Raw genomic sequence first — 15,415 nt, forward strand, 5'->3', positions numbered from 1 at the left:
GCCTAGCGGAAAACAATATGCCACAAAAATATAAAATGCACTGCGACGTTACAAGCAAACGTCTTTTGTATTAGCTGCCACTGGTGGCAACCGTTGTTTGTTACTGCAACTCACACTAGGTTAAAAAATATTTGCAGTGATTACTCGCAATAGAGAACAACATTTATTTTTTAGCGTGATAGTGGTGCCGCGTTACCCCCCAAAGTATTGCATATTACTCCTCGAAGGTAATTTACCCCCAGGTTAGGAACCACTGCTTTAACTGAAATGTTAAATGGAAAGACATAGAAAAGTCGATGGTTACGTCACGATGACGTAGATCAAGAGCCGATGCAGACTGGTTAAAACTGCAACGTCTTGTACTAAATGTTGGGAACCACTGTTTTTGATGCACATTATAATAAAACATTGTGACGTAATTTTGGTTATTATTGTGATGACGTCATATTTCAACTCTCCACTTTCATTTTTGGTGTTTAAATGAAACTGATTTTTATTTAAATCACAGAAATCACTCAAACTTTTGATGACACAACATAAAGACGTCAACGTATAAGCCTCGTTTGTAGTTTATTCTCACTTGTCATTATTATGGAAATCTACTCATCTTTTATATGAACATAAACGTTTCACAAACCTTCCTGGTCTCCACATGGAACATTGGTTTGTTCGGGTTGACGAACAATCTTCGTTATGTTTTGCTGGTTGTGAACCTGGACCAATAGTTGATCAACATGATGATGGACGTTCAATACATTGATCTGAGATTGTTCTGTGAGAAAACACCGTGTCTTGAATTCTTGAACACAAGTAACAGCGTTTGGACCAGGTTTGTGTTTTAGTATAAAATAGTCAGTTAGTCACTCTCTTCATATCGCTTGCTATATTACTGTAAGAATTTGATGGTCGAAAATCAGGTCATGTCAAATGCAAGGAAGCCAGTCAGTGTCCACATTCAGGCACGTTATTAAATGCCTTGCCTATGACACAGCAGCGTGTCCTTGAGTGGTGTCGAACCGGCGGCTTTCGAGCGTACCAGCACGATATTTGAGCAATTTCTTAAACATATTTGTCAAAATGAACTTACCAGAATTTCTTGTCAATGGTCGTCCAGTTTCTTCAGTTGAAGTTGTTGTATTTTCTTCTTCATTTTGTGGGAAATACATTTTTTTTGTTAACTTAACACGTAGTTGATGCTATAAAACACAATTGTGAGTCATAAACATAATCTTCCTTATCAAAGTAAACAAGACAAATCAAGCAACATAAATTTATATTAAACAAACCAACACAAACGCATAATTTGAATAATAGTTTCGAGTGCGGCGCATTGATCTCCATGTTTTATATGTTTTGTGTGTGTTTTGTGTTTTTTTACAAACCACTTTGTTCAACATCAAATGATACAAACTCATATACGCGGGATTCATACATTATTGTTCTAACTCTAACTCATCACCACAGAAACAACACAGCAAGTTATACTTTTATGCGTAAAGTCTGACCAACACTTGGTTCAAACCCAGACTAACCAGCTAGTCGACTGTGCAGAAGCGCTCAGCATCCGCGTTTTATAGCAGTGATCACGTGAGCAGTGCGTGGCTTGGAAAGCAATAGAAAAAATATGTTCTTGGTGATGAACGTTTTTTCAACTCACAACAACAAACCGAACGATTCTTTGCTTGACGAAATTGCAACGTTAGAAAATGATGAAACATCTTTTAATTTGCAATTTGAAGCTGGTTAGCAATTATTCTTATTTTTCAATATTCAAACTTCAGTGAAACTTTGAAGAAACTGAAGTTTTTTATTGAAATATTTTATCTTCAGAATCAATAATGAAATGGAGCAATAGATTGTTGTATCGCTTTATACAACGAGTTTAATTCGAAACGAATTGGTTCAATTTCCATTTCGTGGTTCCAATCTCAGTTCGACTCTTACCCAAGACAAAGTAGCCTACTGCTTTCTTGAACAAACAGTAACCCTATATGTCACTGACTGTTATCGCTGTTCAGTGCAGGGGTCGTCTTTATTTTTGCATGAGGGCTATTTTGGCACCAATGAATGCTGTGGCAGTGTGGCATGCAGCACTAATAATTTTTAGATAAGTTGACTCTTACGTTAGAAAAGAACGCATTTCGTATCCAGTATCTAGCGCTACATGTTGTTAATGTTCATCTTAGAATATCGTGGTAACAAAAAGTAATCGAACAACGCTCCTGCCACTCCAACTTCCTTTGACAACACTTTTGACTTCTTTAAACGAGGCCACTCGTTTTGTGCACTTTTAGCAGAGGAGCAATTTTATCTTTTATTGCCAAGCTGGTGGAGTGTTGTCTCTTTGCTACATAATTGGGTACAGTACTTTTTAAATAGACCTGGCCCAGCCATTTTTTTATTTTATTTCGGAGCCTAGCGAAAACACACTGCAGCTGGAGAAATTGACAAATGTTATTAGAACACCCAGTGAATCAATTCCATCTGACTTCTGTTGATAAATCAAATTTTTATTCATTTTCCCTCTATCTCGGTAATTTTCTTTGTAATTTAATTTTCTTTCCTTATATTGAAGGTCAATGAAAAGTTGAAGAAACAAAAGATTTTCAACCAAACATTTTATCTCCAGAATCAATGGTAAACTGGAAGAAGATTTATTGCACTGTTGTATAACATATTTACTTTGAAGCGTATTAAGCGTTTTAATTAAAACAGAAGTTGTTTTCAATAAAAGGGTTATTCCCAGTTTTGAACTCGAATCAAAAACATTGATTTAGTTCACCAGGCCATAATAGTCCTATGAAGGGCCGTATGCATTTCTATGTAGAGCAGTGTTCTTACATGAGAGAAATGAAGGGCTGTAGCCAAAGGGACGCCTCTACGCAATCGACCACAGATTTTTAGAGTTTAATTTAACTTGCAAACAAGCTGCTTTTGGCTTAAGACTGTATTTTATAACAACGAAAAACAAGAAAAGTTGACAAAATTGTATTTGTGTGAGTAGAAAATTATTGAAAGAACCTGTGTTCAGAACAAAGAACATGAACATAGTGTTTAACCCTTATGTATTTAATTAATTAATACTTTTATGTATTTAATTACGGATGGTTACATTAATTATGTATTTAATTATATGTAGCCTACAGTATGTAGAATTTTTCCATGCCAGAGAATTTATTGTTCAAGTCTGAATCAAGGAGAAATACAAAAACGTGCTGAATGTCCAGGATTTTAACACTCGAACTGCCAAGAGCGTTTATAGACGCATTTCAACTACCGGTATTCATTTTTTTTTTGTATTTCCGCTAGGCACCGCTTTTTTACTAAAATTTCTTGACAATAGTTTGCTTCTTACAAAGTATGATTCATCACCACCGCCGTCTCCGATCATCACCACCGCCGTCTCCGATCCGAAGGTTGGCTGTCATTTTCTTCCACAAGTCACGTTCTTCTGCTACTCTTTTTGTTTCTTCGATGCTTGACAAATCAGTCCACTGTATTACGTCATCTCCCCATGTTCATCTCCTTCTTCCCCTGCACTTCTTTGCTTCCACCATACCTTCAATAACCAATTGATGTAGCTGTGCTGCTGATCCTCTCAAAGTATGTCCCGCAAATTTCATCTTTTGTTTTGCTGAGTCGTTTGCCCATCTATCTTGCATTCCAATTCTTTTCCTAATTGCTTCGTTTGCAATGTGTTTTTATATGATATTTTTAATATTCTTCTGTAGCACCAGAATTGAATAGCACTAATTTTTTTAGTGAATTTCTTTGCTGTAGGTCCAACTTTCACTTCCATATGACATGACTGGTTTGATGTAACAAGATATAAGTCTCAGTTTCAATTGTAAATCTATTTCTCCTCTTAAAAATTCCTTGCATTTTAAAAATGACGCTTTTGTTTGACCAATTCTTCTTTTTACATCATTGGTGCATTTTCTATTTTGTGTAATGAGGGACCCTAGGTATGTGCACGTGGTGACCTGATGCAATTGCTCTCCTTCCCGCATAATTTTTATTTTTTTATTTTCATTGCTTTTTTCGATCAGCAGATTCAGCAGGTCTCAGCAGACATAGCCTAGCAACTGCCAACAATCATAATAGGATATGTATGAGTGGTGTATTGATAGTGTAAGGTTATTCGGTTGGTTTTGAATCTTTATCCTCGAACTGACAAAGCCTTGATAGGTTATTCCTGGTAGTTTTGCATATTACTTGTAGAGGGTTTTAACGCAGAGCCGGTTACCGAGATTGACAGAGTGAAGTATCCGATTGTTGAAATGTTGTTGCCGGGTAATTATTCCATTCACTAGGTACCGTTGAATGGAGAGGAGTCCTGAAATGCGTTGCTTAAGCGCATGCCCCGAAAGTCGAACCAGCACCGCGTGATCTTGAGCCACGCGCGTAACCACTGAGCTAACGGGGCGGGCAGTGATCGAACTATTGTTTTGAAGCTTTTCAGATTCGGTTGTAATGAGAAAGGATGCTTGTTCATCAAAATGTACGTTGACTAAATTGTTGCAACAATAAAATCAAAAATTCTAAAGCTTAAAAGAAGTGATCTGATGTGTAGAAACTGTATCCGATGCCACATGTTCGACCGTCAGTTATTAGTTAAAAGTTTTATAACTTCATTCCTTACAAGTTTCAAGGCACTTGCATGTTAGCAACGATTACAACTTTATCTATTTTTTTACTATGCTGAGTAGATCTTGTTTAATTGAAACGCTTAGTGATCTCATATTCCTTTTGCATAACGTAACGCTTGAAAATATGAATCTACTGCTGGCTGCTTAACGAATAAATAACCTAAAACGTCTCTTGCAGCTCTAGAATATCCAGTTTGTTCCTCATTCTAAAACGGTATTTTGTGCCACAGGGTGCCGAGTTTGTGTGCCAGCGCCAGTGGGGGGATGTTACCTTCCCTCCTCCTTCTTCCATTCTGCCGGGAGGCTTATCCAGAAGAGTCTTATATCGCTGATCTGGATGCCAATAGCGAAACTTCACTGAAGTTGACGGTGTTGAATCCACGAGGACGCATATGGACTATGGTGGCTGGAGGCAGTGCTTCTGTAGTCTACCGGTTACTTGTATTGCTATGTACAATGTACATGGCAATGAGATGTACATTGTACATCTCCCCACACAATACGTTATTCTAGGTTAGGTTTTCTGCGTGAAAGCGGTCTGCTTGAACTGAGTTATCATGTCAGTACTTGCAGTTATTTTGTGAAATAAAATGTGATTTATTCCACAGCGACACCATATGCGACCTTGGTGGCGCTTCGGAGCTTGCAAATTATGGGGAATATATTGGAGCTCCCAATGAACAACAGTCCTACGACTATGCTCGGACTATTTTGTCTCTGATGATTAAAGGTAGCAGCGACGTTGGTAAAATTGGCAATTCCGCCACCAATGATGAGAACTTTTCCGTCCTCCCTTGTATCCTTAAAGTTTGAAACACATTATCTAAACGTTAAATAACGTTTGATAGCAAAATTTAGATATGATTTGGCTATACTGTGACATTTTGGTGGACGGCTATGTGCCTTAAAGCAAATAAAAAGTTCATGTGAACGGTGGCTTCATCCTAATCAAAGTTTCAATCAGCAAGTTTTACCTTTTTTATTGATTTAATTAGGGTTATAAACGGGTGGTAAGTTTCCGGGAATTTTTGAAACTTTCCTGGAAACTTTCTGGGAATTTTAAAGAACCCGGGAATTTTGAAGGACCCGGGAATATTGAGAATACCCAAATTTGGCATTTATTATGTTTAGAACATTTGTTAAATATTTCAACAACCAGAAAAAACTATTAAAAACCTATCGCATTTCTTATTTTCTTTATATTATAAACACTAATTTGGTGACAATTAAGAATAAACCTTATGCATAATTATGCATACTTTTTCAATATTAAAAATATACCAGAGGCTTTATTCACCAACCTCTCGTAAGTTGCGACCTCGTAGAACACTGTGAGAGAACTTTACACGACCGATGCGAGACCGCTTATAATGCTAGACTCAGTATTCATAAACTCCCACCCTAGCAGGCCGCTGATTCGCAAGTTACGAGACGCAACGACCATGGCACTCCACCGGGCCACCTAACTCGATGGAGGGAAATCCTGTCTAGCTTGGCCAAGTTTCGCACCAAAGATAGTTTGTGGAAAGGAGTCGGTGTTTGTTCTTCAGCCCAACACATCTCGGTAGCTTCATGGTGGAAGGGCCTATGTGGCTCTGAAGCCACATCTCATTGCTTCTATCGTTCTACAATCTACAAATAGCACCTACTCCAGCATCTTTTGAGCGCAACTGGTCAGTATTTGAGAAAACTCACACCAAGGTCCACAATAGGCTCGCAAACGAAAGGGTGGAAAAACTAGTATCAGGTAAAACTAAATCTAAATAAAACTTGGCATTGTTTGAGACGTGTGAAGACAAGTCAACTCAAATTGAAGTTGACTCTGAAGTTGATGACTATGCCAGCACAGTTATTAGTACATCATCTGAAGAAGAGGAGCAGGAAAAGATGCTAACCGGCAGAAACTAAAACAACAACTTTGTAACTGACTCAGTATTGTTTTTCTTTGTAAAATAACAGATTGGTGATGATTCATTTTTGGAGTTATTAAACTAAACCATGTGTTTGTATGTTCTTAAGTATTTTAGTTATAGGCTACATAGTACTTTTAATCTGAACAGTACAAGGCCATTATTTTCCTGTTTCAACATCAAAATAAGGTTGTTTTGAAAGTTACCGTCCATGGAAAGTTTCGGCTTTGCAAATTCCCGGGAATTTTACAGATTTAATATCTGCAGAAGTTAGACCAATGCAAACAAATGCAAACACAACTAATATGCTGGTTGAGTTAATAGCAAAAACTCTTTATGGTCAAACACCCAACCAACATACCAGTCCTTTTCTTACATTGGTTCAACGTCTGCAGACGTTAAATCAATGTAAAAGGGCTAGTTACCAGTATTGGTAATGTTGAGTTTAATATCTTTCTGTTTAGGGTATTGTGTAACATGTACCAAGTACGCGCTTTGAAGCAGTTTCAAAACTTGTTACGAGACAATCACGTGTCTATTTTTGTCCGTCGTGGTGGATCCAATTATAAAGAACGTGTCATGAGAGAAGTTGGTACGTTTTCAAACTTTTACATTAATCTAACACCAACTTTAGGTGGCAACGAGATGTTTAACAGCGTTCATCTTATAGGTGCCACGCTTGGCGTTCCCATGCATGTGTTTGGGACTGAAACCCATATGACTGCAATTCTTTGCATGGGTTAAGGGAAAGCCCCCATTCCACAGCGCCCCCCACATGACCCAGGCCGCACCGCAAACGTTCTGCTGGGAGCCAGCGAGGGTGTTGTGAGTTGCATATGATATAGTTGTTTGAAGCTGAAGCGTAACTCAATCTATGACATGGTTATTTTCTTTACATAAACGTTATTGAAACTTTTATCGAACTAATGTAGTGTTGGTTTTTACTTTACAGTAGATTTCACTAATCCGTTGATTACAAACCCAAATTTCACTAATCCGTTGATTGCAAACCCAGATTTCACTAATCCGTTGATTGCAAACCCAGATTTCGTTTCATTTTTTTATGTCTAACACAAACCAGTGATGTTGTTTCGTTCATATGCAGAAAATTATATTTTTCTTGATTGCTTTTTATCTCAGCGCTCAAGAAATCCAGTAAGTTGACCTGACGTTTTGCTTTCCAGGATATCTCCTTCAGTTTTCTGTGTTGAGAAAACCACCCACGGTTTGTTTTGAATTAGCTTGACACAATTGTGGAAACCCCAATGCTAATATTCCTCATCGTGTGATTGGAATATTTCAATGTACTCTATTGCAATTCATCCAACTTGAGTCACGTCTTGCATAATCATTTGTTTCTGCAAGTTTGCTGAAATAAATTGTGTTAGTTTTATTTCAACAATTGTGGAAATCCCGCTGCTAATTTTCTTATCCTGTAATATAAACGTACTCTTACTGTGCTCCAATCTATGTGATCTAACTTTAGTCATATTTTGCACAATGATCTATAGTGCAGTGCAACAATAGGCCATTGCTTTATTACCCTTTAAGACATTGCGCAACAATGGAAGAATTGATGAGGTTTAGAGATTGTCTGATTTGCAAGCTCAGCATCTGGTTCATTGAAACCAGCATCGGTTATGAAGAAAATTTCACACGAAAATAGAAAATCCCCCACTCTTGTTTTGAGTTAGCTTGACACAATTGTGGAAAACCCGCTGCTAGTTTTCTTATCCTGTAATAGGCTACAAACGTAGCCTACTCTTACTGTGCACCAATCTATGTGATCTAACATGAGTCATATTTTGCACAATGATCTATGGTGCAGTGCAATAATAGGCCATTGCTTTATTACCCTTTGAGACATTGCGCAACAATGGAAGAATTTATGAGGTTTAGAGATTGTTTGATTTGCAAGCTCAGCATCTGGTTCATTGAAACCAGCATCGGTTATAACGACGACTTCACACAAAAATAAAAACCACCCACTATTTGCTTTGAATTAGCTTCAATGAATTGTGGAAAACCCGCTGCTAGTTTCCTTATCCTGTTATACAAATATACTCTCAGTGCGCACCAATCTATGTGATCCGATTTATCTTTGTTGTCATATATCTTTGTTATTTTCTCTTCGATATTTTAAACTTTCTTGAAGCCCACAGGACTCGTTTGGGCCTGAAAAAATGTTCTCTGTTGATTTGGTGAAGTAGGCTACGTACTTAGGTGTTTATATACATAACCTCACTGTTTATTTGATGAACTGGATATTTTGCGCAAATGTGATCACTTTGCTGCATTACCAAAACATTAAAAATGCGATTTTATCAATGTTTGATATATTGATATACGATGCACACCTGAGATCCAATGTGAACATTTGATTATTTTTGTGTTGTGTTTTTTACGAAAGGTGCTTATTGGCATGCTGAAGCCCACCATTGAACCAACCATCATCGGTCTATTCTACTCTTACAACTGTTTTGGTTTTATGTACCGGTAACTAAAATAACCTTTTCACCCTTTGTTACAAAATTATTTGACAGAGTTTTCCTATTCATTTAGGCTTAAAGTACTTTCAGAATGAGTGTTTTTTCAAGGACAAGGTGTTTTTTTCACAATTTTCTGATGGTGGCCTCCCAGACCTCCTATATGTCTGCCTTAATAAACGACCGTACTCATTTGTCTGTCACGATTTTTGTGCTGGCTAAGCCCCTGCGTATGATTAGTCAAAGAACTTTCCAAGGCAAAAAGTTGAACATTTTATCGTAAAGTATGGTTTAGCGTAAACTTTAATTTTAAAGTAAATTATATTGCTTTTGTTGTTGACGTCAATGAAAATGCTGCCCCTTTTGGAAAAAGCCTTGCCCTTTACTTGCTCCCCTTGCAAAATGGAGCAGGTATTACCACTGTCTTGACCATCTATTGATCACACTGTCTGGTTGGCTTGTTTTGTCGTTTTTGGGTGGTTATTATGGACATATGTTTGTGTGCAATAATATTGTAACATTATTAAATTAATAGCCTATAATTAACAAAGGAAGAGGGGAATTACTTTAATTACAACTTCAGCCATGGTATTAGGATTCAACAGTACATTCTGAGACCTTACATTATACATTGTCTTTACACTACATTATTGTTTACGTGACATTCGAATACCAGTTCATTCTAAGAGCTTAAAATGTCCTGTTTTACACTAAAAGCAGTGATAAAGTATGTGTTGAAAAAGCAGCAGCTATAAACCCCTCCCCCAATTACATTATAGTTTTATTTGAGATTTGTCGAAAGTAGGTCAAGTCGCATTTTATGCCCCGCACTTATTCACGGATGACCTTTTTAGGCGGAAAGCAGAAAAATTATTCTGCCAGAATGACGGTAGTCTTATCAGCTAGGCTATTAAGCAAAAACACTCGTACAGCTTCCCTCACACATGCCAGCCACAAAAACCCTGTCAACTGCAAGCCATTTGCATAGCTTCCCAGCAATCCAGCTTAAAAAAATTGATCCGTATTTCCAATTTAAATTTGAAGTTTTATAACTAATATTTCTTCAAAGTTAATGCGGCAAGGCTTGCATCTTAACCTTAGCGCGGCTTTGTCATTTTAACTTACCACGCAGCGCGGCGCGGCACGCGGCGAAAAAGTCAAAAGCGGCCGCGTGCGCGGCGAGGTTTGCATCATTATGTAAACTTTTTTCGGGTTTGGAATTGTTGCCAGAAGCACATAGAAAATTTTGTATCTTTGTTGACAAAATTAATAAAAAAAATCTTGAAATTTTAGGATCCGGATTCTGTTTGTTTAAAAAAAAAACAAGATCAAGATCCGGTAAAAAACAGAAAGATCCGTTTCCGGTTCCTGTACACCTCTGCAATAAGCACCTAAAGTTAAAAATAACTCAGTCCGCCCGACAGCTCAGCTGGTTAGCGCCTGTCTTCTGGAACAAAGAAGCTTCAAGATCAAGGAACGAATGACTAAACTGAGCTACAATATACGTTTTCCTTTGTTGCTCAGAGGGGATTTTTTTATGGTACCTTTTCAAAAGTTGCGCCCCGGATGCTGCAATGACCTTTTTACATATTACGTGTAGTTTTGTCGAAGTAGTTTCCATTTTGACATTAGGGTTCTGTGGAAAAATTGAATACCTACGGTACATACTTTGCCAATGTTGATTTGTGACATTGTATGATTTTTAGTTTCCTCACATAGGCTGCATGAAACACTTTTACTTTGTTGCATATTTATTATAATATATCATCTATAAGCCTATTGCATCAACTCCGACCGTATTATTGTTGTTGAAGTGAATAGCGAGGACTTTTGTGTTGGTTTGATTATTGTTGGGAGAGCTGCAGAGTGGCAGATCTAACGGGAGGGCATCTGGTTACCTGCCTCTGGAAAAACAACAAACGCTACCGCGCCTATGCGTGGGCTACTTGCATAAATCTGGAATATACAATCTCTAACGTGTACCTATTAGAGATGCAGCGAACCCAAAATTTCTATCCGCACACCGCACCGCAACTGACTCATCTATCCGCGCACCGCACACCGCAATTTATCTGGAACTTTGACACTGCACCGCACCGCACACCGCAAATTAAAAAAATTTTAAAGAATATTTTAACGCGTTAATTTTTAGAAAGTCAATTGTAGCAAAAAGCACCCATGGCATATAACTGGTAACCTGCGGTACGGTACCAGTACAGTTGTGCATTAATTGGCTAGGCTAACCAGATTATATTCTCTTATCAGCAATGCATCTAAGTTCTACGACATAATACAAACAAAGACAAATACAATGTTCCTGGATCCAGTATCAGGACTTTTGAACACTTTTTGTAAGCAATAATGCAATTTTAATGTCAGTGGCTAGGTACGTATATGAACTACACACACAAGAGTTAAACTTATAGCCTGAACTCACTGGGCTAACTGTTATAGTAACTAATGCGGTAGTTGCGCTAGGCCTATAGCCTGGTAACTGGGAGCTGAGCTTATCAGCTAGGCTATTAACCAAAAACATTCGTACAGCTTCCCTGACAAGCCAGCCAGCCCCAAAACCCTGTCAACCGCAAGCCATTTGCAATTTGCATTTGCAATTTGCATTTGCAATTTGCATAGCTTTCCAGCTTAGGGTTTCCAAAGGGAAAAAAAACTGATCTGTGTTTCCAATTTAAATTTGAGTTTCATAACTGATTTTCTTGAAAAGTTGAAAGTTTACGTTTACGAAAGTTTAATTTCTTGAAAGTTTACGCGGCAAGCGGCGCGGCGCGGCTTTGTCATTTCAATTTTCCACGCGGCGCGGCGCGGCACGCGGCGAAAAAGTCAAAAGCGGCCGCGTACGCGGCGCGGCACGGCGCGGCTTGCATCACTAGTACCTATATTTCTCAGGTGTTCCAAGACGATATTTTCACTTTTTCAAAAGAGATTCGTTCACTTGGTATTAGTTCTTGTGAAAACACAAAACCAAAAATCTTTTGCCTGATTAGAATTAGTGTAGTCTCGAAGTGAAACTGAAATAAAAAGATACATGGATGGCAGTGACTTTCCTGCTGTTGAAACTCACGCTTAACTCTTTGCCTTTCAATTTTTTTTGTAAGTTAACTGCTCATGCGGGGGAGGGTGGTTTTTGAATAAAATTCTTTTAGTTGTTAGCCTACGTATGATCCACTGGTGCTATTTTAACTGAAATTGCACTGGTGTGTAGAAAAATCATTTGGATATAACTTAGAAAAGTCAATATTCTAAAATTTTATATGTTAAAGTTGATATTTCATTTTTCGCAAAGGTACCAGAAAACGACAACTTTGCTTCATCTAGCAGCCGCTTAATTACTGTGCTAATCCGATTTCATGCACAGATCTGGAAAATAAAGTGCTCGATCAACCGCACGAAGTGTGTATGCCCACTCGTTGCATTGATAAAGATTTACGACTTGCCAAGAGAGAAATAACTTTATTTGCCAATCAGATTCTATAATAGTACGATACACAATAAGCTTAGGGTAGAAGGGGGTGAATTGGCCAGGGGGTGATTTGGCCATTTTTATGTCATTCTAGTAAAGCTTTGGTAGAGAGATACTTTTTGAATACCACAGACAGATAATCGATAACAGCTTTATAAGATTGTTGTTGGATACACATAATTCAAAAAATAATACATACTCTAAAATAGCTACATAACTTCAAACGTTTTCGGCAAAACTTTATGCCCTCGTCAGGAAAATACCTTAATTCATCTAAACAAAAACAAATATTCGTGAAATGTTAATAATGGATGACTGAAAATAAATAAAACTGCACTGACCTGCGTACAAGCAACAACTGACGAACAAACACAAAAAGTGGTAACAATCTGTCATAAACTATGCGGGAGTCTGGTCATGAGACAAGATAGTGAGCGGAACAACATAAAGGCAATCAAGGAAAAAAACACTAAGCAAGATAAAACAAACGTAATCTAATACAAATTCAACAAAAAAGATGCTCCTCCAGCGAATAATTGTTTGTTGAGCCTAGGTTTGTGCTGCTGTATTTGGAGTGCCTCATGAATTTTAGTTTCAAACTCTGATTGACAGTTGCGAATTATTTTGAATCAATCTAATGTAAATTAGATGTTGGAACAAATACTGCAGCCATAGATGTGGTCTTTAATTGCACTGTGTTTGTTGATGTCTTTTAAGTTAGGTGTTCCGTTGCTCTAGTAACCAAGTGTCTTGTGGACATACCTATGTATGTCATGTTCGTGTCACACAAACAAGTGAATTTGTAGACAATGTTGGAACGAAGAGACTGCGGAACGGGAGATTTCAGCGAAGAATATCTACTTATTTTAAAAGTTTTGTACAGAGGAACAATGTCGATATCAAATTTACACTTAAAGAGTTTAGATAGTTTTTTAGCGTATACGAGAGATTCCTTTCCTAGGAAAGGTATGGATATAGAGTTCTGGAAATTTATGACGTTAGTATTCGGTGAAGATACTGAATTGAAACGTTGTAAAACCTTATCAAAAAACTGCCCGGAATATCCATTAGCACATAACATAGATTTAATTTTGGCGATTTCATTCATGTAGTGGTAATTGTCTGAGCAGATAGAACGAGCACGATTAAGCAAACCTAAAACCAACTCAAATTTCCATTTCATAGGACACACTGCGTTGAAATTTAATAATAATCCAGTGTTACTAGGTTTTCGCCAAACCCATGTGTCAAAAGTACTTTCGTTAATCTTTAGTTCAACATCCAAGAATGGTATAGTTTTTCTAGCTTTTTCCACTGTGAATTTTTTGTTTTTATGTTGGGAATTTAGCACATTTAGAAAAGTTGAGCACGAATCTTCATCATCAAAAATAGCAAAGATATCATCTACATACCTAAGATAAAGTTTCGGACTCTTCAAGAATTTTTGTTTCAATATATGCTAGGAAAAAATTAGCAATGGTAGGACCTAATGGAGACCCCATTGCGACGCCATCGATTTGTTTGTATAAATTATTTTTGTACAAAAACATGCTTTGTGTGGCTAACATGAGGAGTTTAATGAAAATGTCTTTCTTAGGAGGGTGATTAGGTTGGGAATCCGACAAAATGTAATCAGCAATGATATTTATGGTTTCAACCAACGGTACATTTGTAAACAATGAAGACACATCAAAACTCACCATCAATTGATTTTTGTGGCACGGAAAGTTATTTACATTTTCTAAGAATTTGTTGGTAGAGTCGAGCAAATTTGATATCGACATTGTTCCTCTGTACAAAACCTTCAAAATCAGTAGATATTTTTTGCTGAAATCTCCCGTTCCGCAGTCTCTTCGTTCCAACATTGTCTACAAATTCACTTGTTCGTGCGACACGAACATGACATACACAAAGGTGGGCAGTAACTAGTTAAAAAAGTAACTAGTTGCATAACTAGTTACTTTTTGAGTAACTGTAACTTCGTTACTTTTTTGAAAAAGTAACGATAGGCAGTAACTAGCTACTATTTTAGCGTTTTTCAACAGTTACTAGTTACAGTTACTTGATTTCCCAAACAAACATTGGTCATTCGTTTTTCAGTTTATGGCAGTTTTTTCGTAGTGGTCAAATTATTTGTTTCGGAGAGATTATACGCGTTCGGCGACAAGAAGCGAGAGGTTATGTAGCCCAGGGCTTCCCAAACTGGGGGTCGCGACCCCCCAAGGGGTCGCGTAACGAACTTCAGGGGTCGCAGAAAGTATACCAATTTGTACAAGGTAGCCTACTACATATTAACACTTCTGTACGAGATGCTTTGACAGATATTAACTCTATTAAGAGTCTCGCACTCAATAGGCTGCCCATATTTTTGAAAATTTATGAGGTGAAGTAACTCATCGAAGTTAAAAACTATTTTACCGCATCGTGAAGTGAGGTGGCTTTCAAAAGTCAAAGCTTTAAAACGGTTAGCCAATTAACGTTAAAAACTGTAATCGTGACTTTTGCAACAGAATAAAGCTCAGTCTTCGTCCCTCATTTTCGCATCTAGCTTTTCGAATTATGCCAAATGTCAGATTTGTTTGAAACACTGAACGAATTTCATTTGTCCATCCTAGGAAAAAACATCAATATTTTGCATTGAAATCTAAAATTGATGAGTTGATCAAAAAATTGAACATCTAGAAACAAAAATTTCAAAATAATTTATCTGAATTGTTCCCACTTCGCCTACCGTTCCAGCCCAAGCAACATCGAAACCGCCTTGAGACCTGCATTAACAAACACTGAGCCACGACTGGACTTGCTTGTGGCAGAAAGCAGTCACACCCATCACACTGAATAAACATGTTTGCTTTTTTGTTTTGTTTCCAGTAGGCTGCCCATGGGCTTCGT

The 15,415-nt window shown here is 37.6% G+C and overlaps 3 protein-coding genes across 9 annotated transcripts in view; 1 reads left to right on the forward strand and 2 right to left on the reverse strand.

Moving 5' to 3' along the window:
• Positions 1–15,415, reverse strand: part of LOC145774829 (uncharacterized) — a 395,287-nt gene that overhangs the window by 251,048 nt on the left and 128,824 nt on the right. The window contains exons 1-2 of one of the 7 annotated variants that reach the window (XM_082587796.1): positions 1,088–1,166; positions 638–772 (exon numbers count right to left, since the gene is read on the reverse strand). The exons of the other annotated variants lie outside the window; for them this stretch is intronic. Of the exons in view, the coding sequence (XP_082443922.1) occupies positions 638–772; positions 1,088–1,166 (214 nt within the window). Of the gene's footprint in view, positions 1–637; positions 773–1,087; positions 1,167–15,415 lie in introns of those variants that run through there. 7 annotated transcript variants of the gene reach the window in all.
• The window catches only part of LOC145786235 (uncharacterized), a 370,479-nt gene that overhangs the window by 86,216 nt on the left and 268,848 nt on the right, over positions 1–15,415 (reverse strand). The window lies entirely within an intron of this gene.
• The window catches only part of LOC145766021 (ATP-citrate synthase-like), a 363,348-nt gene continuing 354,583 nt past the window's right edge, over positions 6,651–15,415 (forward strand). Inside the window, exons 1-2 of the mRNA XM_082577709.1 lie at positions 6,651–7,151; positions 7,230–7,384. Of these exons, the coding sequence (XP_082433835.1) occupies positions 7,037–7,151; positions 7,230–7,303 (189 nt within the window). The 5' untranslated portion in view covers positions 6,651–7,036 and the 3' untranslated portion in view covers positions 7,304–7,384. The remainder of the gene's footprint in view (positions 7,152–7,229; positions 7,385–15,415) is intronic.

This window comes from Aplidium turbinatum, chromosome 1 (assembly GCF_918807975.1).
Source record: "Aplidium turbinatum chromosome 1, kaAplTurb1.1, whole genome shotgun sequence".
Taxonomy (NCBI): domain Eukaryota; kingdom Metazoa; phylum Chordata; class Ascidiacea; order Aplousobranchia; family Polyclinidae; genus Aplidium; species Aplidium turbinatum.